General features: G+C 40.0%; 1 protein-coding gene across 2 annotated transcripts in view; it reads left to right on the top strand.

The window, feature by feature from the left end:
- Positions 1 to 23,546, top strand: part of Usp30 (ubiquitin specific protease 30) — a 131,759-nt gene that overhangs the window by 97,572 nt on the left and 10,641 nt on the right. The window contains exons 1-6 of one of the 2 annotated variants that reach the window (XM_071693404.1): positions 5,677 to 6,109; positions 8,656 to 8,811; positions 12,486 to 13,393; positions 16,771 to 16,968; positions 20,105 to 20,245; positions 21,125 to 21,252. In XM_071693404.1, the coding sequence (XP_071549505.1) occupies positions 5,980 to 6,109; positions 8,656 to 8,811; positions 12,486 to 13,393; positions 16,771 to 16,968; positions 20,105 to 20,245; positions 21,125 to 21,252 (1,661 nt within the window). In that variant the 5' untranslated portion in view covers positions 5,677 to 5,979. Of the gene's footprint in view, positions 1 to 5,676; positions 6,110 to 8,655; positions 8,812 to 12,485; positions 13,394 to 16,770; positions 16,969 to 20,104; positions 20,246 to 21,124; positions 21,253 to 23,546 lie in introns of those variants that run through there. The other variant, XM_071693405.1, reaches the window with a different exon arrangement.

Genomic DNA, 23,546 nt, shown 5'->3' with positions numbered 1-23,546 from the left:
ATAAAGGTACAGAAAACGAGATGAAAGCAAAAGTATCCTCCACCACTAGAGCTATAGAGCATGGGAATATGCTACCATCAGTTAGTATCATAAGGAAGATTATCATGAGATTAAAAAAGAACTTCTAAACAAATAATGTCATGATATTGATTATCAATGAACCTTTTCAAGAAGGGCACAAAGATGTAAACGTTATTTCATTTCCTTTACACATAGTTTGTAACTGGAAGTTTGTAACTGATTATTGGTTACACAGTGGAAGTTAGTAACTGATTATTGGTTACACATGGTGGAAGTTAGTAACTGATTATTGGTTACACATAGTGGAAGTTAGTAACTGGTTATTGGTTACACATAGTGGAAGTTAGTAACTGGTTATTGGTTACACATAGTGGAAGTTAGTAACTGATTATTGGTTACACATGGTGGAAGTTAGTAACTGATTATTGGTTACACAGTGGAAGTTAGTAACTGATTATTGGTTACACATGGTGGAAGTTAGTAACTGATTATTGGTTACACAGTGGAAGTTAGTAACTGGTTATTGCTTACACATGGAGAAAGTTAGTAAACGGTTATTGGTTACACATGGTGGAAGTTAGTAACCGGTTATTGGTTATACATGGTGGAAGTTAGTAACCGGTTATTGGTTACACATAGTGGAAGTTTGTAACTGGTTATTGGTTCTGTTTTCTCTAAAACTGAGATGACACTTGCTGGTTCCTGTATTCTCCGTCTGCTGGGCCAGGCATGCTGTGGCTGGTTGACTGTATCCCAAACCTGCAGACGTAAGTTAGGTTCTTTATGTCCCTCGTACCCCATCAATATCCATATTGTCTCTTTTTCTTCGGAAGTTATTTGTTCTCCCAGGATCGGTCGGGGAAAGAGGAGCTCCTGCCCCACAATCGTTCTGGTCTCAAAACTACTGGCTTCTCTGAATGTCACACTCCAAACCCCCACAGAACCAAGTCCCACTCTAAACCCCACAGAACCAAGACCCACTCCAAACCCTACAGAACCAAATCTCACTCTAAGCCCCACAGAACCAAGTCCCACTCCAAATCCCCACAGAACCAAGTCCCACTCCTAACCCCACAGAACCAAGTCCCACTCCAAATCCCCACAGAACCAAGTCCCACTCCAAACCCCACAGAACCAAGTCCCTCTCCTAACCCAACAGAACCAAGCCCCACACCTAATCCCACAGAACCAAGTCATACTCCAAACCCCACAGAACCAAGTCCCACTCCTAAGCCCACAGAACAAAATCCCACTCCGAACCCCCCGCAGAACTAAGATTAAGAGAGGCCGGTGTGGGGCCACGTTGGACGTCATGAAATGTTACACCCGCAGAGTGAGTGCGAGTAGGCGGCCAGGGACCCCAGTGGGGCGGAAAGCGATGTAGATCGGGCTGGTTACGTGGACGGCGTGTGGCAGCAGCGGTAGGCTGTACTCAAAGAGGCCCAGTCACCTGTGAGAAGGCTACTGCTAGCTGCATTTACACTGAAGGCGAGATGGATGGTGAGGAGTGCCTGAACCTGACAGACGTGGCACCTAACTAGTCGCTTGCACCGTCGGCTTCACATAACCTTCGGACCGGTACAAGCTGAGGTTGGATGAGTTGTCTGCTAGCACTAAACGCCTATTCAAAACTTTCATATATTTTTTTTTTTTTTTTGCTTTGTCGCTGTCTCCCGCGTTTGCGAGGTAGCGCAAGGAAACAGACGAAAGAAATGGCCCAACCCACCCCCATACACATGTATATACATACGTCCACACACGCAAATATACATACCTACACAGCTTTCCATGGTTTACCCCAGACGCTTCACATGCCCTGATTCAATCCACTGACAGCACGTCAACCCCGGTATACCACATCGCTCCAATTCACTCTATTCCTTGCCCTCCTTTCACCCTCCTGCATGTTCAGGCCCCGATCACACAAAATCTTTTTCACTCCATCTTTCCACCTCCAATTTGGTCTCCCTCTTCTCCTCGTTCCCTCCACCTCCGACACATATATCCTCTTGGTCAATCTTTCCTCACTCATTTTCTCCATGTGCCCAAACCATTTCAAAACACCCTCTTCTGCTCTCTCAACCACGCTCTTTTTATTTCCACACATCTCTCTTACCCTTACGTTACTTACTCGATCAAACCACCTCACACCACACATTGTCCTCAAACATCTCATTTCCAGCACATCCATCCTCCTGCGCACAACTCTATCCATAGCCCACGCTTCGCAACCATACAACATTGTTGGAACCACTATTCCTTCAAACATACCCATTTTTGCTTTCCGAGATAATGTTCTCGACTTCCACACATTCTTCAAGGCTCCCAGAATTTTCGCCCCCTCCCCCACCCTATGATCCTCTTCCGCTTCCATGGTTCCATCCGCTGCCAGATCCACTCCCAGATATCTAAAACACTTCACTTCCTCCAGTTTTTCTCCATTCAAACTCACCTCCCAATTGACTTGACCCTCAACCCTACTGTACCTAATAACCTATATATATATATATATATATATATATATATATATATATATATATATATATATATATATTCAGTTAAGTACTCTTGCCACCTCCTGTCCACCCAAACATTTAGAAGTACTACCATGACAGTCCAACAAATCTGTGGCCACTAGTCTCCGGCATCATGGGGTGCTAAGAATCTCCGGTTTTCTGCCTGACTCTACTGCCCATGAGAGGGAGGGAGGGCTCTGGCAGAAGCAGTACCGGCCCCTACCACGACCTTTCCCTCTCTGTTAGACCATCTTTTTCTGTTCATTATACACACATTCGTGGTCTCTCTAGTGACCTCTCCCTTGTTGAATACCATCTGTCTAGTCCCTCTCCTAATATCTTACCTTTGTCTGAGACACAGATGTCTAATGATGCTCTCACTGGTCGTTTTTCCATATCCAACTATAATTTCCACTCACGATCTCGGTTCAAAGGTGGTGTTTGTGCTTATTTCAACATCAACATACCTGTCGCACGCCTCAAGGAGCTTGAGTCCCTAAACTCTGATGTTATATGGGTGAAGGTCTGTCTCCCAACTTCCACACTTTTCCTCTGTTTCGCCTGTTCTCCTAATTCTTCAAAGTTTATATCTTTCTTCGATTGTCTAAACTCCTGCCATAAGACTATGACATCCTCTCACACGCAAGCCGAGATCCTCTACCTCGGTGGATTTCAACGTTCACCATAGGGAATGGTTGAATTCCTCCCATACGGATGGTGGAGGGATTGAAGCCCTCACGTTCTCCATTCTCAACTATTTAAAGCAAATTATCTCCCACCCTACCCATATTCCTGACCGCTGTGACAGTTCTCCTAATATTCTGGATCTGTTTTTCACCTCTAGTCCATCCCGCTGTAAGTACACATCCTCGCCCTAATTGGTTCATCTGATCACACTCATAAATGTATATATTCTAACGGCACCTCCTCCTCCAGCAGCCTCTTCTAAGCGTAAATACTGACACCTCAAGAAAACGGTCTGGAATAACTTGGGTAACTCCTTTTCTAACTACCCATGGGTAAACTACTGTCTCTTATGTGATGCTTGTCTCCGGCAAACGCGTAGGTGAGGCTATTCTTGGGGGATTGGAGGCTTTTATCCTCTTTTCCTTCAAGACGACCTCTTCATTCAGTCCATGGTTCAGCCGTTCCTGTTCTGAGGCCATTCAGGCAAGGAATCAGGGTTGGGGAAAAATCTCCTTCCTCTGGCTTCCATTCAGTATTTAACACCGCCCGTGATCACAGGAAGCGCGTTATCCGTAATGCAAAGCGTTCCTTCATTCAAAGGAAGTGCGATAACCTCTTCTCGTCATCCACTGATAGGTCTTTCTGGTCTTTAGCTTAAAACTTCTCTAACAGCTGTCGCTATACCTTTTCTGACGGTAGACCGTTGACAAAGAAACTCCCTTTGGTTCCCGTTTCTCCACTAACTCCACCTTTGATGACTCTAACATTCCTTCACCCCTGATACTCCTCTTACTTAATCCTATGCCCTTCCCCGTAATTTCTTTTCGGACTGTCTGAAAAGCGTTCATCTCTCTGGGCACAAGCACCTATGACCGCCTTACCTCGGACTGTGTCTCTGCTCAAAAGGATTCTTGAAGACCTACGCAGTCGTCTTCTCTGTTAGGGAGTACGACTTCTGTTGCATTATAAGCTGGTGGTGCACTACATCCACACTGTAGGTTAGCGCCGCCTCAAGCAACCACTTTATGGGGTTCGGTACAACGCGATATAGAGGAAATAAATTTCGTAGGCCATAATATTGTAAATACTCTTTGTGGTGTGCAGGAAGAAAGTTTTACAGTCGTGTTACCCCGTCTCTTGCCTGTGTATATGTTTATCACGTCATCATTCATATTCACACGCACCAGTCCCCAGGGGAGGATGAACAGCTGGATGGGCTGTGGACCTGCTTGCGCGAGTAGGATTCGTACCTTTGTAGGTTTAATCCCAGGCGATCCGTGCATACGTGACGAGGTCTACGAGATGGTGCATGAGACGGGACTTTAAATGGACTTACTACTAAAGATTCATACCCCAAGGGAAGACGACACATTGGAAGCTTTGAATAGTGTGTCATGGCTTTCAACATATTATCATGTTGAACGGGTGCTTTGCCCTGAAGAAAACTGTGTACCAGAGACAAAGCTAGGAAGAACACTGGAGTGATTATCTTGCTAAATTGTGGTAATCATTACCCAATATTCGTCATTTTGAGAAAGTTAAGTGGTTGTTACAGAACTGGTATGACTCGACCTCGAACTGCTCACACGGCTAATTAATGATGACGTTGGGAGCGCTAACAGTATATAGAAATTCAGAAGTTACATAACAGAGAAACTTGCAAGCTGTACAAAATGGTTACTACACCTAAGGTTCAACATTACTCAAGACCAGGGTAAGAAAGTAACAATAACATGAATTATTTTGAATGATATGTTATACAGAACTATCTTTTAGAGACCTAACGTCCACCAAATGTAGATTCCCTCTTCGTGTTACACCTTTGATAGTTGATGAATTGGTAACCAAAGGTTTAATCTCCCCTTCATATTTGGCAACGAGCTTTCCCTGAACGTATATTAGAGTTATGCCACCATATCTTCCCATATGTGAATGTGTACGTAAGACATTTCTGAATATTCCTACGGTTAATGTTAAGGAACTGTAAGTTATATTTGGTCGTTGAAAGCTATCTTAGAGACCACCACAGTATTGAACTTTTAGAAGTATACACGCACTGGTTTGCGGTGGACTAAGTTGTAGGCTGTGGGTTGAAGAGACAGAGGTGTATTTTTAGAAGCTCTATCCTTATTTTATTTGAAAGCTAGGATTCATGACGCTTGTGGTAAGCCTTGACCTATATAGCTGTATGTTATTGTTAGAGAATTAATATTGCGTGGTATGAATGAAAAAAATAAAAAGTGTCATAGCTCCCGGTTCTGAAAGATTATTGTCATAAAGCAAATCTGGTTTCTTTGTCACTTTTACGAACAGTCTGATCCAAAAATTACGTGTAAGTTTTCGTACTTAAGGGTTTCGAATATTTTAGAACACCTTATAGCAGAAAATCAGGCAAATCTAGAAAGTAAAGATCCATTATGTTCATTACGTGACCCGTTTTTAACGTTACACGACCAAAACAGTAGGCAGGGGATGTACCCGAGTAGTACTCGGCTTGATGATGGAGTAATGATGGTCGTGGACACCACTCGTGGATTAATATCCATTTAGCAGTCTGTAACCATCAAAACTCAACATCATACATGAAAGAAATCCCTTGATGTTGTTATTCACAAACAGTATTTCTATCGGCTGGAAACGTTTCATTTGCATAATGACGTGGATGACAGGATTGACGGTGAAATCCGTGAAAACCATAGGGTTCAAGGATTAAGTTGTAAGGGCCGGAGGGAAGAGTGTGTGAACCCGGCCTTGCATGATGGTTCAGGTGGGGCTGTTCCACATGTCTCTGACCACCTCAGCTGCCTTGGCTGGAGTGGTCTTCATTGGGGCATATGTGATATTTGGAGGACCTGCAGATATTAGAAAGAGAAGAAGAAAGAAAGGTGAGTAAAGGAATTGGTAAAGATTTACAGATCACAAGAAGATTATATTCATTAATACAAAGGTTATAAGATATTGATTATCATTTCCTGTGACTTTATTTCTGGGTTGTACCCGAACAACAACAAGGGCCGAAGTGCTACCGGCGCCCCAGAAGATAGTCGCTTCTGACTGTGTGTAATGATGGCAGTGTAGCAGAATTAATGCCCTAATATACTCTTCAAACTCGCCCTTAACCTTAGCTTAGGTCAGTGGTGAACATTGGCTCAGGGTGTTCTATGGGAGAACTGTTTTCTAGGCCGCCAGTAGCACTTCGGCCCCATATCAAGTAAGAGGGAGGTTGCTGAAAACATTATGATGATATTTTTGATGTGATTTTAGCGATATGTTAATTTGGGGACACTTGGCAATATTCTGAAATTTTTTTTACAGTGAAAATGTACATTGCAGAGAATGTAATAAGATTGACAAGAGTGTGATTTTATCATTGTTTTTGTGATAATATCATGGTAGCGAGAAGGGCAATGAAGATCAGGGGAAATGTTGTATTTTTAAAGATTTCAGAGTAAGTGGAAAACCTGTTGAAATCATCTGAACATATGACGACCTTATTGAACTCTTCTTGCACCAGTCAGTTTTCAATGTTAAACTTTGCAGGGCTTGGTTAAAAGCCGCCAGAAGCAACATTGTTGCAAAAAAAAGTAAAATCTTTTAGCATGAACTGGTCATGCAGACAGAAAAGATACAGATGGCTAAAAATGTGTCAAAGGCGCACTTGTTGCTGGACTGATTGAAGAAGAGTCTCGTGTACCAAAACTCCCCTTAAGAATCATTGATTTTTACTGTAGAACTAAATGGTATTCAGGCTGCATTTAAATTGATTGAGCAGTCCCCAGAAAAGAAATCTACATTCTGCTCTAATTCCCATACTGCCTTCTAAGCCATGTCACACATTATGCTTGTGTATCCCATAGCTCAAAAAGTCAAACATTAGATTGCAAGACCACTGCAAGCTAAAGAGTGTAGAATCTTGCTGGCGTCTTAGACATGTTGGTATCAGTGGTAATAAAAAGATAAATAAGGTTAAATCAGCCGTTTTTAGTAATCTTTAAATGAGATACTTCACAATGTTTTTATGAGCAGAATAGACAGTTATATTAGAAATAGACAAGCTAGATGGGACTGGGAATCTAAAAGAACAACAAATTCTGGCAAAGAGAGGTATTGAAGTATGGCCATCTCTGTTTTTGAAGATTGAAAGAATACATAAGGGAAGGGATGTATTGCATAAAGTTTCAGTTTAATGATGCAATGATATTAGCATTTATTTTGAAGAGATGTCTATCATTGAAATTCTTTCACTCTGTAGAAGTGATTTAGACTGGTTCTGCTTGTTTTGGACCATCTTTTTTATCAGTGATTGTAGATAAGTGATAGTAGGGAGTGCTGGGAAGATGGCAAATATTTGTAGAAATCATCAGAATGTATGAAAACCATAGCTAACCTACCTTTGATCTGAGATTTATGGTAGTGTTGATGTGGGTGATGGTGTTACCAGCTGCTGCATGTTGTCCACGGTGTTTACATTTTTATGGTAGTTTGGGTGATGGTGAAAACATGGGTGTGTCAGGTATATTTGAATGTAAAATTTAGTTTTTAAGGGAAGTTAGGTGAGATTTTCATAAGTTCTGTTGAGTTCTACATATTTTCCACTCATTTGTACAGTAACATTTTCCCTAATCTGTAATTTGCTTTGCCCTTTCCCCATCACTTATTCGTTGTCATAAGATAAAAGATAGAAATTCTTCAGATCACTGGTCTGAATCACTTTGTAGTGTAAGGAGTCCATTCCTATGCTTGAGAGTAAATGATAATGTGTCGCTAAAGGAAATATTTCTTCTAATGATGTAAGATCACTTCATTCTTATAATTTTTGTTGTGTTGAGGGGAGGGCTGGCTGGCTGTCTAGCAGAACTCCCTACATGGGAGTTAGATAAGGTTTATTTGTTAAGTTGGTTGGGTTACGATGAGGGGACTGGGACATAGAGCCTCTTGGTCTAGCCTACCTCAGTGGGATTTTGATGTGCTGGTGTGGCCTTGCCTGTGGGCATCACTAATATAGCAAGTTGTTGGTGGATTTTTGAATGAGACAAGGAAAGGCAGTCATGGATTACATCTTGAAAATACCTTACTTATGTATTACCTGTTTATGTTTCTGATGCCATGGCAAAAGAGTCTTTATAAATGATGAATTCCTGTGCCACTTCTTAGCCTTTAGTGCCTAACCCTTTACAGGCTATTAGCTCTTACCAAATTTTGCTGCTGACTACTTGTACTTAATGAGTAATGTAGTTTAATGTGACCACCTCTGTAAAACTTATACTGACTTTGGAGATCTTCTACCCCCACAACTTAGCTCAAGCTGTCCTGCTGGTTTTCTGGACAAGGAGGATGCTGGCCCACATAATCATCACAGGCTGGGTATAAGCCTAGAAGTCTCCTAAGTGAACAGTATGATTTTCTAAATTATTCTCTGTTTTGGTTGCAGATTACATCCCTGGTTTGGCAAACATTGGCAATTCATGCTTTCTGAATGCCTTGGTGCAGTCACTTGCATCTTGTCCTTTGTTCATCACGTGGCTCAGCACCAAGTATTCTGACTCATCACCTCCACTAGTGTCTGCTCTGCTGAATCTACTTAAAGGTATCATCCAGATTGAGGAAATTTTTTGTGATTGACAAACAAAATAAGTTTAGACTGTTTAATAAAGCTAAACTGTTGTTAAATTCAGAAAAGGGTAGGATTGAAAACTGTTGATTTGCAGCACCTTCAGCCACATTTGATAATCACTTATGTGTTGACCTTAAAGGTTTCTTGTAGATTGTTAACTGATGTGATTATAATTTGACAGAATTTGCTTGTTTAGGAGCAGCATCCATGATGTAGGATTGTATTATTGAAAGCTATTTTGATAGTTGATTGTATTTCAGAGAATAGTCATAACGCATTACTGTCAAAGAATCGGTTGCATGCATTATTACTATAAAATTTACAATGTTCAATCCAAAAATCAAATTTTGAAGAGTTAATGTATGCTTATGTATCTTTTATTGTTAATACCCCTTAATTGTTTAGTACACAGTCTTTATGTTAGTACTAGTATGCAGATGTGTGTATTTTAATGGTTTGTCCTATCTTGTGAATGATTGGTTATTGTCATGTGGAAATGTAGCATATTTTTTACTTTACTCATTGAAAATTTGTTTTTTGATAACGTTGTACCGTCAAGTGTAGGATTTTAGTTATTTTCTGTTGGACTTTATGCACAACACTTGTTAGTGATATTGTTAGAAATTCAGCACTGTTGGCATAATTAATTTTGTTGAGATGAGTGTGATATTTGGCCATGTTCAGTCTACTTTAACTTTTCCAATTCCCAGAGAGCACTTAATATTTAATTTCTGTAAACATATTCCTTCTCAGTTTTATTTCTGATCAGTTCTTCGTTATGCCCTCAAATTAATTCCTCCCCATTTTGAAAAACTATCCATGTTAGCATCATCGAAGCCAGCATTTGTGTTACCTTTTGGCACCAAAATTCACCATTATGTTCTTTATGGAGGGAGACACCACTAAATACACTTTCACCATAACTGTAGTAAACCTAGATTCACCTCACTCTTGGGGGGTTGGATCAAAGGCTGTCTTTACTACCTCATTATCTTTTTAACACCTTCATCTTCACTACATCCCTGACATCACTGGTCTTTGGCCTGCTCATTTCAGGTCACAGCAGAGGCAATCTTCACTTACAGTCATCTTAGGCACACTCTTCACACCATTGGCCTTATGGCTCAGGTTAAAGGCTGTTATCACTACACCCTCATGTTCCATAGACCCTCTTCACCATCAGCCTATGAATTGACTCTTACAGATCAGGTTCAAGGGCTTCTGTGATATCATTGCTGACCGTGAATAATAAGCATTGGCCTTTTTAAGTTTGAATTCTTGGTGTTGTAATCAGCCCTCATCTAATCCATCCATTCATCCTCCCCTTTGGACTTAATAGTAAATACTTACCTACTGCATATTTTCTTTCTTTTCTTTCATACTTATTTTCCATTATCCTCATTAGCAAGGTAGCTTAAGGAATATTCATTCATGCATTTCATACCTGTCATGTGTAATGCACTGAAACCACAGTCTCCTGTCCATAGCCATTCCACTGTAAGTACACTGACAGCATGTTGCTCCCTGTTTATGACATCATTCCAATTTGTTATCCCATGCACATCTGTAACCCTCCTACATGTTCAGGCCATCCATTTATCTCCAATTTGGTCTTCTTTGTGTCCCTTCCTCTTCTGAAACACATATCCTCATTCCTCAACCTGACCTCACTCATTCTTTCTGTTTCTTCAGACCATTTCACTCCCTGTTTTTTCAGACCATTTCACCACTCTGTATTCAGCTCTCTCTGATGTACTCTTTCTTATTTCCACCTCTCTCTATCTTACTGTATCATTACTTACTTGATTAATCCTCTATGTGTTACATATTAGCCTCAAAAAATCTCATTTCCAGCATATGCATCCTCCTTCGTAGAGTCTCATCTATAGCCCATGCCTCATGTCCATACAACATTGCTGGTACTACAGTACTTTCAAATACCCACTTTCACCTTCCCAGATATTGATGTCTCTTTTCACACATTTCTCAGTCCTCCCAGAACTTTCACTCCTTCATGTACTCTGACTCTCCTTCACTTCCATGTCTACTCCCAGGTATTGAAAGCACCTCAGTTCCTCCAAATTTTCTACATTCAGACTCACCCCACCAACAAACTTGTCTTTCTGCCCTGTTGAACCTAATAACTTTGCTTTTATTCACATGTACTCTCAACTTTCCTTTCACATGTGTTCCCAAACTCAGACACCCACTGTAATTTCTCACTTGAATCTGCCACTAGTGCTGTATCATCAGCAAATAACAGATGACTAACTCACCTGGCCCCCTCTTCCCCACCAGACTGAAACTTACCCTTCTCTTCAAGACCCTTACATTTATGTTCCTCACCACCCCATCCATAAACAAATTGAACAACCATGGTGACATCTCTTACCTGTGCCACAGACCCACCTTCACCTAGAGCTTCTCACCCTCCTCTCTGTCAGCTCATAGACAAACCATAATCTCATGGTGAAAACTCCTCATTGCTTCTTGTAGTTTTACTCTTACACCATATATTCATAAGACCTTCCTCAAAGCATCTGTATCAACCCAGTTATATACAACCTACAGATCCTTTTCTTTCTATAAGTATTTCTCACACATTCTTCATTGCAAAAGACCTGACCCACACATCCTATGCAATTCCTGAAATGATACTCCCGAGACTGATGCTCTGTACTTGCCACCACACTTTCAATCACTAATCAACCATACAGCTTACCAGGTACACTCAACAAACATACACCTCTGTAAATCAAACACTCACCTTTTTCCCTATACCTCCTTACAACAGCACAGTACGTGCATTCTGCCAATTCTCAGGCCCCACACCATAATTCTTACATGCCTTTAAAATCTTAACTAACCAATCAGCAACACAGTTACCCCTTTCCTGAAGAAATTCATCTGTTATTTTGCCATGTATCATCCTACACAAGGCTTTCACCCTCTATTTTTTCTTAACCAAACCACTTTCCATGACTCGCTTTGCATACCTCCCTAACCCAAACACCTTACATATGCTACCCTGTTATCAAACACATTCATCAGTCCCTCAAAATACTCAATCCATATCATCATCTTATCTGTCTGTAACCAACACCTCTCTAGCCCTCTTTACTGATGTTCTCATTTGCCTGTTGTTTTTGTCACACTATCAACTTCCTTCTAGAACATCTTATTTTTCCTGAAGTTTGTTAATACTCACCCCAACTCTTTTACAGCCCTTGGATCTTCCTCTTGACCTGCTGCTACATTCTCTAGTACATCTCCCATTCTTTTGCACTCCATCCTTATAATCATAAGTATTGCCTCTACACTTTTTTTTTCCCACTAGCAACTTTATTTCGCTTCCCACCAAACACTACCTGTTGCATCCTGCCCACCTCTCTCTTACCTCATACTACATAGTTCTCCTGCACATGCTAGCACTGCCTTCCTAGATGCCTCCCATTCCTCATCCACTTTGCTAACTTTGTTTACTTTCACGTTTTTGCACTCAGTCTCTCTGGGCATTTCATCACACAGGTCTCTCATCCATGCTTGCTTACTTTCATCAGCATTTTCTTACTCATATTGTTTGCTCTTTTTTGTCTTTATATATATGCTAAGATGTATACCAATTATTCATATTTTTTCTTTTGCAGTACTTAATAATGAAAGGAGCCTTGGAGGTAATGCCTGTGCAGGTGAGGTGCTGAGTGCTCTAAGGGGTCATGGTTGGGTTATTTCTTCAGAGGAACAAGACACACACGAGCTTTTCCATGTGCTCACTGCTACTATTGATGATGAGCTGATGAATGCTACCAGTGTACCTTCACTTCTGGATGTCTCATGGATTGATGTCAACTGCATGAATTCTCTAAAAGATGGAGTGGTCTTAAAAGCTAATGTTTGGGAACAGACTGTTGGAGGTATTAGTGTCAAGGGAAAAAAATGTGGAATAAAGAAGAAAATATTTATGAAAAATAATGCAAATATGGTTAAAGAAAGGAACAATATATTTTCTAAAGTAAATGGGTTTCTTGTAGAGGGTAGATGTGATGAATCACACATGGCTAGTGTTAGTGGCACAGAAACTCTCTCAGAGTGCAATAGCGGCCAAATTATGAGAGGTTCATCTGCTGAAATTGATTCAGACAATCAGATTTGTGATAACAAAGGTTGTGAGGATAGCTTTATTGTTAAATCTCATCAGGACTGTGAAGCACAGCAGAGCAAAGAACAGTTAGTGAGTATAAATGGTGATACATTATACATAGAAAAGACCTTTGATAGTACTTCTGTGTGTGATGATATTGATTATGGAAACTCTAAAGAACACAGATCCAATGGAGAACTTGCTAAGAATATGTTTTCAGATTGTGATGATAATGGAAACGATAGAGACATAGCGTATGGAAATAAGGCTAGCAAGAAATCATATACAGGTGCTGCTCTAACAAAGACTCAGGGCACAGAGAATTCCTACTGGAAGATCCACAGTGATCAGCCTGATAGTCCTTTCCGGGGATACTTGGCCAGTCAGCTTCAGTGCACCCTATGTGGACATAAGGTAAGCATTATCATTGTTAAGTATATCTTTGCATCTTTTGTGATGTCTCCCACTTCCACAGTAGGGCACTGCAGGTAGCCATCCTCAACTATGTCTGTTGTGTATCTTTATGCGAGTTAATGGCAAAGAACCCATATATAATGCTTCAGGTGTATATTATAAGGAAGTCTGCATGGTTTTTTGGTTATAATGTATGAAGGTTTTTATATTTAAAGAAAATACAAGAAATAGTTAGAGTTACAAGAGCAGTCACAGTAATCTGAGTGCGTACAGAAAGTGTTGATAGATTAAGTAAGCAAGAAAGAATTCAGAAATTAAATGTTGCATCTTTCGTGCTTGAAAATTTGTGTTAATGATTCTTTTAATGTACATGGAAATACACCTAGAAAGTATATAGCTAGTGCATCAGTTAGATTACAATATGAATGTCATTCAGAAATATACCATTAGTAAAAAGGCTTATTTGAAAAAAAAATGAATTCGAACAGCATCAAACATCCAGTCTTTTGATTACTTATCAGTATTTTTGTTGGGGAGTTATATTGTTATGGGGACTCATCTTCTAACCTTTTCTGTCAAATGATTTTTCTATTAATGCTCTTTCTCTATTCACTATTTAGTGTGCATGTATATTTTTCATGTAAATATACCTTAGTGTTCATGGGCCATTTATGTCATTTTGGACACTTCATATGCCCTGGTTCAGTCCACTTTATACCTGTGCCTGCCTTTCACACTTCTGAATCTTGTGGCCCAAAGTGCTGAAAATCTTTATCGCTCTGTCCTTCCATCTCTCATGTGGTCTCCCCCTTCTCCTTCTCCCCTCCACTTCTGACACACATTCTCTTTGTCAGCCTCTCCTTAATCAATCTCTCCATATGTCTGAACCATTTAGCACACCCTCTTTAGCTACATCAGGTATGCTCTTCTTAACCTTCCCTCGCCTATCATTTGTTACTCAGTAAACCCTCTTGTTAACACATACTGACCTCAACAGTTTCATTTCCAACACAATCACCCTCTTCCATGCAATGTCCTCTTTTCTGTAACCACTTTCCCACTTATTTCTGTTTCTGACGCTCCCATCTGTTCTCTCCGTAAACTTTTTGTCTTTCCAAAACATTTCTTCATTCCTCTGAAGTTTGCTGATACTCTTTAACTCCATCTCTCATTTGTTTGCTTTTTCAGCTTCTGTACCACCCTCTTGACATGCTGCTTTCTCATTTACACCTCCTGGTCACATACACTTATTTCCTTGCAGATGCCATTCATACCTGTATCTTTTCTCTTCCACTGGCAAAATAACTTCTTCATTTTCTTCCTTCCACTACCCAGTACTCATTCTCATACACCTGCATTCACCATCCTATTACCACACACTTTCACTGTATATGTAAGCACTGCTTTCCTCAATACCTTCCTTTCTTTGTCAGTCCCCTTGTTTCATTTATCTTCACCTTATGCCACACTTTACTCAGTCTCTGATATGTAAACATCTATATTTTTTGCCATATTTCCTCTTCTGCTTTAGTAAAGTCATGCTTGGGACTAATGAACAGTGGCCTCACTCACAGCCTTGTGTAATGGTTGTCATATATATTTTGCTGAAACGAGAGTCTGTCTTACACACCAAGCCCCAAAGACTATTCTTTGGTTTATGATGTATGTGCTGTATATATTACTTTCTTAACCTCTTTATGTTCTGTACTTATGTATGCTGTATTGTACATTCACTGTTTTTGTTTACCAGAAGAATCATATAAGATGTATTAGTTTTGTAATTCTAGCTTGTGTGGTTTGGGTAATTCTTCAAATAGTTGATAGAGATGCTCTGTGGAAGGTATTAAGAATATATGGTGTGGGAGGCAAGTTGTTAGAAGCAGTGAAAAGTTTTTATCGAGGATGTAAGGGATGTGTATGTGTAGAAAGAGAGGAAAGTGATTGGTTCTCAGTGAATGTAGGTTTGCGGCAGGGGTGTGTGATGTCTCCATGGTTGTTTAATTTGTTTATGGATGGGGTTGTTAGGGAAGTGAATGCAAGAGTTTTGGAAAGAGGGGCAAGTATGCAGTCTGTTGTGGATGAGAGAGCTTGGGAAGTGAGTCAGTTGTTGATCGCTGATGATACAGCACTGGTGGCTGATTCATGTGAGAAACTGCAGAAGCTGATGACTGAGTTTGGTAAAGTGTGCGAAAGAAGAAAGTTGAGAGTAAATGTGAATAAGAGCAAGGTTATTAGGTACAGTAGGGTTGAGGGTCAAGTCAATTGGGAGGTAAGTTTGAATGGAGAAAAACTGGAGGAAGTGAAGTGTTTTAGATATCTTGGAGCAGATGGAACCATGGAAGTGGAAGTGAATCATCGGGCGGGGGAGGGGGCGAAAATTCTGGGAGCCTTGAAGAGTGTGTGGAAGTCAAGAACATTATCTTGGAAAGCAAAAATGGGTATGTTTGAAGGAATAGTGGTTCCAACAATGTTGTATGGTTGCGAGGTGTGGGCTATGGATAGAGTTGTGTGCAGGAGGGTGGATGTGCTGGAAATGAGATGTTTGAGGACAATATGTGGTGTGAGGTGGTTTGATTGAGTAAGTAATAATAGGGTAAGAGAGATGCATGGTAATAAAAAGAGTGTGGTTGAAAGAGCAGAAGAGGGTGTTTTGAAATAGTTTGGTCACATGGAGAGAATGAGTGAGAAAAGATTGACAAAGAGGATATATGTGTCAGAGGTGGAGGGAACGAGGAGAAGTGGGAGACCAAATTGGAGGTGGAAAGATGGAGTGAAAAAGATTTTGAGTGATTGGGGCCTGAACATGCAGGAGGGTGAAAGGCGTGCAAGGAATAGAGTGAATTGGATTGAAGTGGTATACTGGGGTCGACATGCTGTCAATGGATTGAACCAGGGCATGTGAAGCATCTGGGGTAAACCATGGAAAGTTCTATGGGGCTTGGATGTGGAAAGGGAGCTGTGGTTTCGGTGCATTATTACGTGACAGCTAGAGACTGAGTGTGAACGAATGGGGCCTTTGTTGTCTTTTCCTAGCGCTACCTCGCACACATGAGGGGGAAGGGGGTTGTTATTTCGTGTGTGGCAAGGTGACGATGGGAATGAATAAAGGCAGACAGTATGAATTATGTACATGTGTATATATGTATATGTCTGTGTGTGTATATATATGTATACGGTGAGATGTATAGGTATGTATATTTGCATGTGTGGACATGTATATATAGTGTATGTGGGTGGGTTGGGCCGTTCTTTCGTCTGTTTCCTTGCGCTACCTTGCTAACACGGGAGACAGCGACAAAGCAAAACGAAATAAATAGATAGTTTAAGCACACTGTAGATGTGATAATTGACATTCTTAGAATAGTGATGTTTTTCAGAATCCAGCACAGTGGACAAGTTTTGAGTCACTCTCTCTTTCACTCCCATCGTTTCCATGGGAAGAAGTTACATTGCAAGAACTCCTAGATTCATACATTACGCAAGAGAAAGTAACAGATGTAACCTGTGATGGGTGTACAAAGAAAGCTGGGTCCAATGTTAAGACTATATTTACTAAGCAACTGACAATTGGAAAAGTAAGTGCATTATTTTCTTTTTCATACTCTTATATAGATGTAGGTTGGTCTTGTACATATTGATAACTTTACTCCAGTATTCCCATTAGGCAAAATTTATTTGATTGATTCCTTCTTGTTGTAAGCTTTCAACCTCTTGGTCTTTCATTTACTGCTGTTTCCTGTATTTTGTGTACATTCATTTTCCTCACTTCTTTCTCCTAATCCATGGACCTACCCATGCCTCGTAATCAGGATAGATGCATCTTGATTTTGAGATAGGCCATGATGCTAAGATATACTCTGATGATCTGTGCCCTTGAGTCTCTCAGAAAATGTTGAAATTCATCAAATATGCCTTTGACCTTGTATTATAAAAGAAGAGTTACATGGACCCTACTCAACATAGTTGCATGTATGGTTTGTTAGTATGTCATTGATGGACATCATGCTTTTGGATCCGTCTTTCCATATACAAACCAGTTATATCTGAGAGGAAAGCTTTTATCATAAAATACATTATTTACATATGGAGAGAAGAGTGAGGAAAGGTTGACAAAGAGGATACACATCCGAAGTGGAAGGAACAAAGAGACCAAATTGGAGGTGGATGGATGGAGTGAAAGATTTAGAGTAATTGGGGCTTGAGCATGCACAGAATAGGGTGAATTGGAACATTTTTGCACACTGGGGTCAGCTTTCAAGCTAATGAAAAGAAGCAGTAAAGTCTGGATTAGGAAGAGTTGCATGTTAGAATCCTCATACCAATGGCTGGTGATATTAATCTCTGGGAGAAGCTCTAAATCCCTGGTAAAGTGGTTTTCCAAAGAAAGAAGGCAAAGGAATTCCTGTAAGCTGAAGAAAACTTTGTACAACATGAAATTTTGTAGCTTGTTTGTCAATTATTGAAGGATGTTAGAAGTCTTGATAGTGCTTTTCCTTGCATTTAGAGTTTTACTGTATTAAAAATAAAATGTTTCTAAAGGATTGGGCCAGGATGGTCAGATTCTTTTAGTCCTTAACCCTTTGACCATGTAATTAGATTTCCCAATCATTTTCTAAAAAGTTCCATGAAGTCATCAAGCTATGAAAAGGTTATGTTAGAAAGAGATTGCTGTGATTTAAAGGGTGTTAGAAAGAGATTGTTGTGATTTATGTAAAAGTTGTGAAAAGAAGTTTTATAAGTTTGAAAATGTGTATATAAAGTGATGTGGGTAGTTCAGATAAGGCCAGAACTACTGAAAAAGCTGTAAAAACAAATCAGTATGAATGTAAAATGTAACCTGTAAACCTGCATCAGGTTCATCATCCTTATAATCAGGTTTGTCACTTTATGTAAAGCTCACATATTGCATATATGTTGATGTTGTTTGAAAACTTCTGTTTATAGTGTCAACAAAGAAAATACATAGCAGTCATATCTTTGTGGATGGATGGTATGGAAGCAGTGTATCAAATACATTTTCATTTTTACCTTTGTGATTACCTCCCATGATGTCTGGCTGTCAATTCATGATCAGAGTTATTGCTCACAGTAGAAGAGGGTAAGGTATTAGTTGGTACCCAGCCACCAACCAGGGAGGTATATTTCTGGTACTATCCTCCTGGTTATTAGGAGGGTTAGTGACTGCTGCTTAGTGAGCCAGCACTTCATAGGTTATAAAGTTGCACTCCTTTTGCCTCAGGTAGATGTCCTTATTTCTCAGCTTCTCCTACATGTGACTGCTAGCCTTCTGTTTTTACTTGACAACACAATTCACACAACTCATTCTTCTTAATTCTAGATTTTCGTCTGGCGAGCACTGTTTGCTTGCCCTGCCTTTTGGTAAAATGATAGAAGTGATAGATACAAGTAGTAGGTGGGAAGAAGCAATAGATAGAAGTAATAGGTGGAAAGAAGCAATAGATACAAGTAATAGGTGGGAAGAAGCAATAGATACGAGTGATAGGTGGGAACATTAGGCAAGAGCATTTAATAGAAACATTGTTTTGAAGTAGTAGATAGGAACATTTGGCAGGAGTATTATTTAGAAATAGGATGTTGGAACATAGGGTAGAAGTAGTGAAAAGGGATGTTTGATAGGAGCCTCTGGAAACCCTACACTAGATTTTTGCCATCTGCTAGTGGCCTAGAAAGGGTGAAGCACTGAAGGCTAAGAAGCAGCACCGGAGTTCATCAGATGTGGAGACATCTTGCTGTGGCCACCCCTTTGAAAAAGTTTCCAGAGGGAACAGACATTAGAGAAATAGATAGATAGATTGCAGAAGAGAGAAACATTTCTCATGGCCATGGAGCAGAATTGCTGTATACAGGAAAATGTTGCTTTACACAGTGAAAAGGTTAAAGTAGACTCTTCAGAGGTCACTTCAAAGGAAGATAGAATGTTTAACCAGTCAAATTCGTATTGTAGGCCCAGGCCAAAGATTGCGTAAGGTGAAAGAACCACGGTTGTAAAGATAGACCAAGAATAGACTGTGTTGTAGAGATCAAAAGGGAAGATTATTTGTCATGTAGGTTGATATTTCATCAGAAATCTCTGAAACAGACTCTTCTTTGACTGCTGGATCCGAACGATGCACAAACAATATATAGGCTGGGTCAGTCATAGCAGGGGCACCAATTTCTAGATAAGATTGTGCTCCAGTTTTAAAACACATAAAAAGGCTGTTCTTCCGAGTAGGTTTTGAAAAAGTCATTCCACACCTTGTAAGAGTCATATTGCAGTGGATGGAACTGATCCATTCTACTGAATTTACCGACAAACTTTATAGAGAAGTTAAATGGCAATTTCAGAATTGAAACAATTTTGGCATTGTAATATTGTATCTTGATATATCATTATTATGTGACCCTAGTATCCCTCTTATCGGAATTCAGCAGCTTTAATGCTGCACACCACGTAGGTGTGGAAATGGGCTTCTTTGGAGGAAGAAAATCTTCAGTAGGACTGTACCACTTTCTGCCTGTTGATGATGAAACATACAAATCAAATGTAACTTTTCACCTGTGGTGTAGCCATTTGTAGGCAGAATTCAGTAACACCTATATATTTTAGGTATTTGTGTCTTGGAACTATATAGTGTGAGTGGCTTTTTTATTATTTTTTCAATTTGAACAAAATGATTTTGGAATGTGTATAATTCTTTACAATATCAGCTTCCAGATTGTCTGTGTTTTCACATCAAACGCACTGTTTGGTTGGAAAATGGGTCTGCAGTGAAAAGACGGGACCACTTGATCTTTCCAGAGTTTCTTATAATGGATCCCTATACATATACTACATCCATCAATTCCCAGGTAATTTTAGAGACATGTTATATTTGAAAACTAAATGTTTCTTTTTTGTGCTTCAGCTTTCAGCAAATGGTTGATACTTTGTTATGACACTCATATATGGACCTTTTAACAGAAACAGGTTTTGGTGATATGAATTCATATCCAAATCATAATGAATCTGCATCCATAGATGTTTAGTGTATGATACTGAGATGAGATTTTTGTCCTTGGAAGTGTAGATGCATTTGTTTAACAGTTACCATCCATCGCACAGGAAATGCTCTCTTATTGCTGTAGTGATTGCCTGTTTTTAATGTACAAGAGAGATATTTGATTTTTTGGGCCCTATCTTTTGAACTTACTCTAATATTATACTTTTTAAACTTCTTGATATCTGTATTTATTTTTCCTCATTTAGTCTGTTCCATTCACCTGCCACTCTTGTACTTAAAAGGACTCCTTTACATCTTTTTTTTTTAGAGTTTCTTCTCTAACTTCATGCTTTTCTCTCTTTGTTCTGTCATTGCACCTTTTGAAGAACTTCACTACCTGCTTCATCAGTCTGGTTTAAGAATTTGTGATAAAGGTGCTGCTCACTCTTCTCTTTTCCATGGCGGCAAATTTAAGGCATCTGACTCTTTTCTGTAACCCGGTTTCCTTACTTCTGGTACCGTCTTTGTTGTCCTCCTCTGGACCTTTCATGTTGGTGCTTTGTGTTTCTTTAAGTGCAGTGAACAAACTTGAGAAGCATATTCCAGCTTTAGTTTTATGGGGGGCATGAACTACCTACTGAATATTTCTTTATCCATGTTGGTTTTAGGGGAATTTATAATACTGTTTTGTAAGCTGTGCTATGATGAGCTTAATCACAGCATGATTGATTTTCAATTGGGATTACAGAACTGCAGAGTCATTGAACAAGATGGCAACACTGCTATGAACAGTACTTACTGGTCAGAAAATGGGTACCAGTGCCCACTCTCCTCCATCCTGAGTCAAAATGCTACATCCAGTCACCTTGAACCTAGGTAAGTACATTTTCTATTTTAGATCATTCCTTGAACCATTAAGAATGTAGCTTGGTTGACTTTAGGTGCTGCATGAAGCTTAGGGGGGATAATGGTATATTGGAGGAGAACATTGTATTTTTCTTGGACATTTTAGTTAACAAATTAGTATCTCACCATTCCACTTGATAGGTATAGGCAGTGTTTTTTTATTTTATAGTGCAGAAATTGTAGTAATTTCTATAATTTTTGGAAGAGCTTTAGAGTACCATGAGGACAAATTGTACATAAAGATCTTTATCTGATTCAAGGAAGTCAGCCAGCGGCCATTATTGCCCCTAGTATTTACTTAATAATTGGTATTTAGAAAATGGAAAAAATCCACACATTTTCACTCCACTGTGTGCCCCAATCCCTGTGACCAGGACCTGTAGCTCACATCAGGTTACTTCTTCCCACGGTATATGTCTAGAAACCAGCCACATGAGGATTGGTCATCATTACACCTCTTTCTTTCCTTATACAGTGATGATGATGTTTTGTTATTCTCCCTGCCTATAACCTTTTCATCTTTTAACAACTGGGTGCATAAACACCTAAGGAGTTCAAATTGATCCTTTCTGCTCCTTCTTATTATACCTAATATCTTACCTTTTATCTGAGATTGTCATGACTGGAGCATGCTTTTGTCTCTACCATGTCAGCTACTATAAAGAAATGATAAAAGAAAAAAATCTGTGAACTGGCAGTTAGCCATTTACCCATAAACAGTGCCCAGCTGAAACAAGTTGGATGGAGTTCTTGATTTTTCAAAAGAAGGAACAGAGAAAGGGGCCAAGTGAGGATATTCCCTCTAAGGCTCAGTCCTCTGTTCTTAACACTACCTCGCCAATGTGGGATAAGGCGAATATGTCTGAAAAAAAAATTATTTATTTGTTTATTATACTTTGTCACTGTCTATCGCGTTAGTGAGGTAGCGCAAGGAAAAAGATGAAAGAATGGCCCAACCCACCCACATACACATGTTTATACATACACGTCCACACACACATATACATTCCTATACATTTCAACTTATATATACATCCACAGACATATACATATATTCACACGTACATAATTCATACTTGCTGCCTTTATTCATTCCTGTTGCCACCCCGCCACACATGAAATGACAAACCCTTCCCCCGCATGCGTGCGAGGTAGCACTAGGAAGAGATAACAAAGGCCACATTCACTCACATGCACTCTCTAGCTGTCATGTATAATGCACCAAAACCACAGCTCCCTTTCCACATCCAGGCCCCACAGAACTTTCCATGGTTTAGCCCAGACACTTCACATGCCCTGGTTCAATCCATTGACAGCACGTCGATCCCGGTATACCACATCATTCCTATTCACTCTATTCCTTGCATGCTTTTCACCCTCCTGCATGTTCAGGCCCTGATTGCTCAAAATCTTTTTCACTCCATTCTTCCACCTCCAATTTAGTCTCCCACTTCTCCTCATTCCCTCCTCCTCTGACACATATGTTCTCTTTGTCAATCTTTCCTCACTCATTCTCTCCATGTGACCGAAAACCATTTCAATGCACCCTCTTCTGCTCTCTCAAACACACACTTTTTATTACCACACATTTCTCTTACCCTTTCATTACTTACTCGATCAAACCACCTCATACCACAAATTGTCCTCTAAACATCTCATTTCCAGCACATCCACCCTCCTCTGCACAACCATATCTATATAGCCCATGCCTCGCAACCATATAACATTGTTGGAACTGCAATTCCTTCAAACATACCCATTTTTGCTCTCCAAGATAACCATCTCTCTTCAACACATTCTTCATTGCTCCCAGAACCTTCGCCCCCTTCCCCACCCTGTGCCAGATATATACATATGTACATATATATACACATGCACATATTCATACTTATTTACCTTTATCTATTTCCAAGTGCCATTCCACCCCACGAGAAACAGTATTGCCACCCTGTATGACAGTGAAGTAGTGCCAGGAAACATATAGAGAAAGATCACATCCACCCACATCCATTCCTTAGCTGTCCTGTGTAATGCACCGAAACCTCTGCTCCCTATCCACATCCAGGCCCTACAGACCTTTCATGGTTTAACCTAGACATTTCACATGCCCTGGTTCGGTTCATCGATGGCACATCGACTATGTCTACGGATGACATTGTTTGTGCCTCCCTAGGCACATGAAAAGTTAAGAGGTATTTCTCTTTGACTCATCAGTATTTCCTTATGCTCAGAGTTTCTATTACCATTGCTCTTCTCATCCCATT

This window comes from Panulirus ornatus, chromosome 55 (genome assembly GCF_036320965.1).
Source record: "Panulirus ornatus isolate Po-2019 chromosome 55, ASM3632096v1, whole genome shotgun sequence".
In the NCBI taxonomy this organism is placed as follows: Eukaryota; Metazoa; Arthropoda; class Malacostraca; order Decapoda; family Palinuridae; genus Panulirus; species Panulirus ornatus.
Note: the sequence above shows the minus strand (reverse complement) of the source record. Positions and strands in the feature narration are given on the sequence as shown.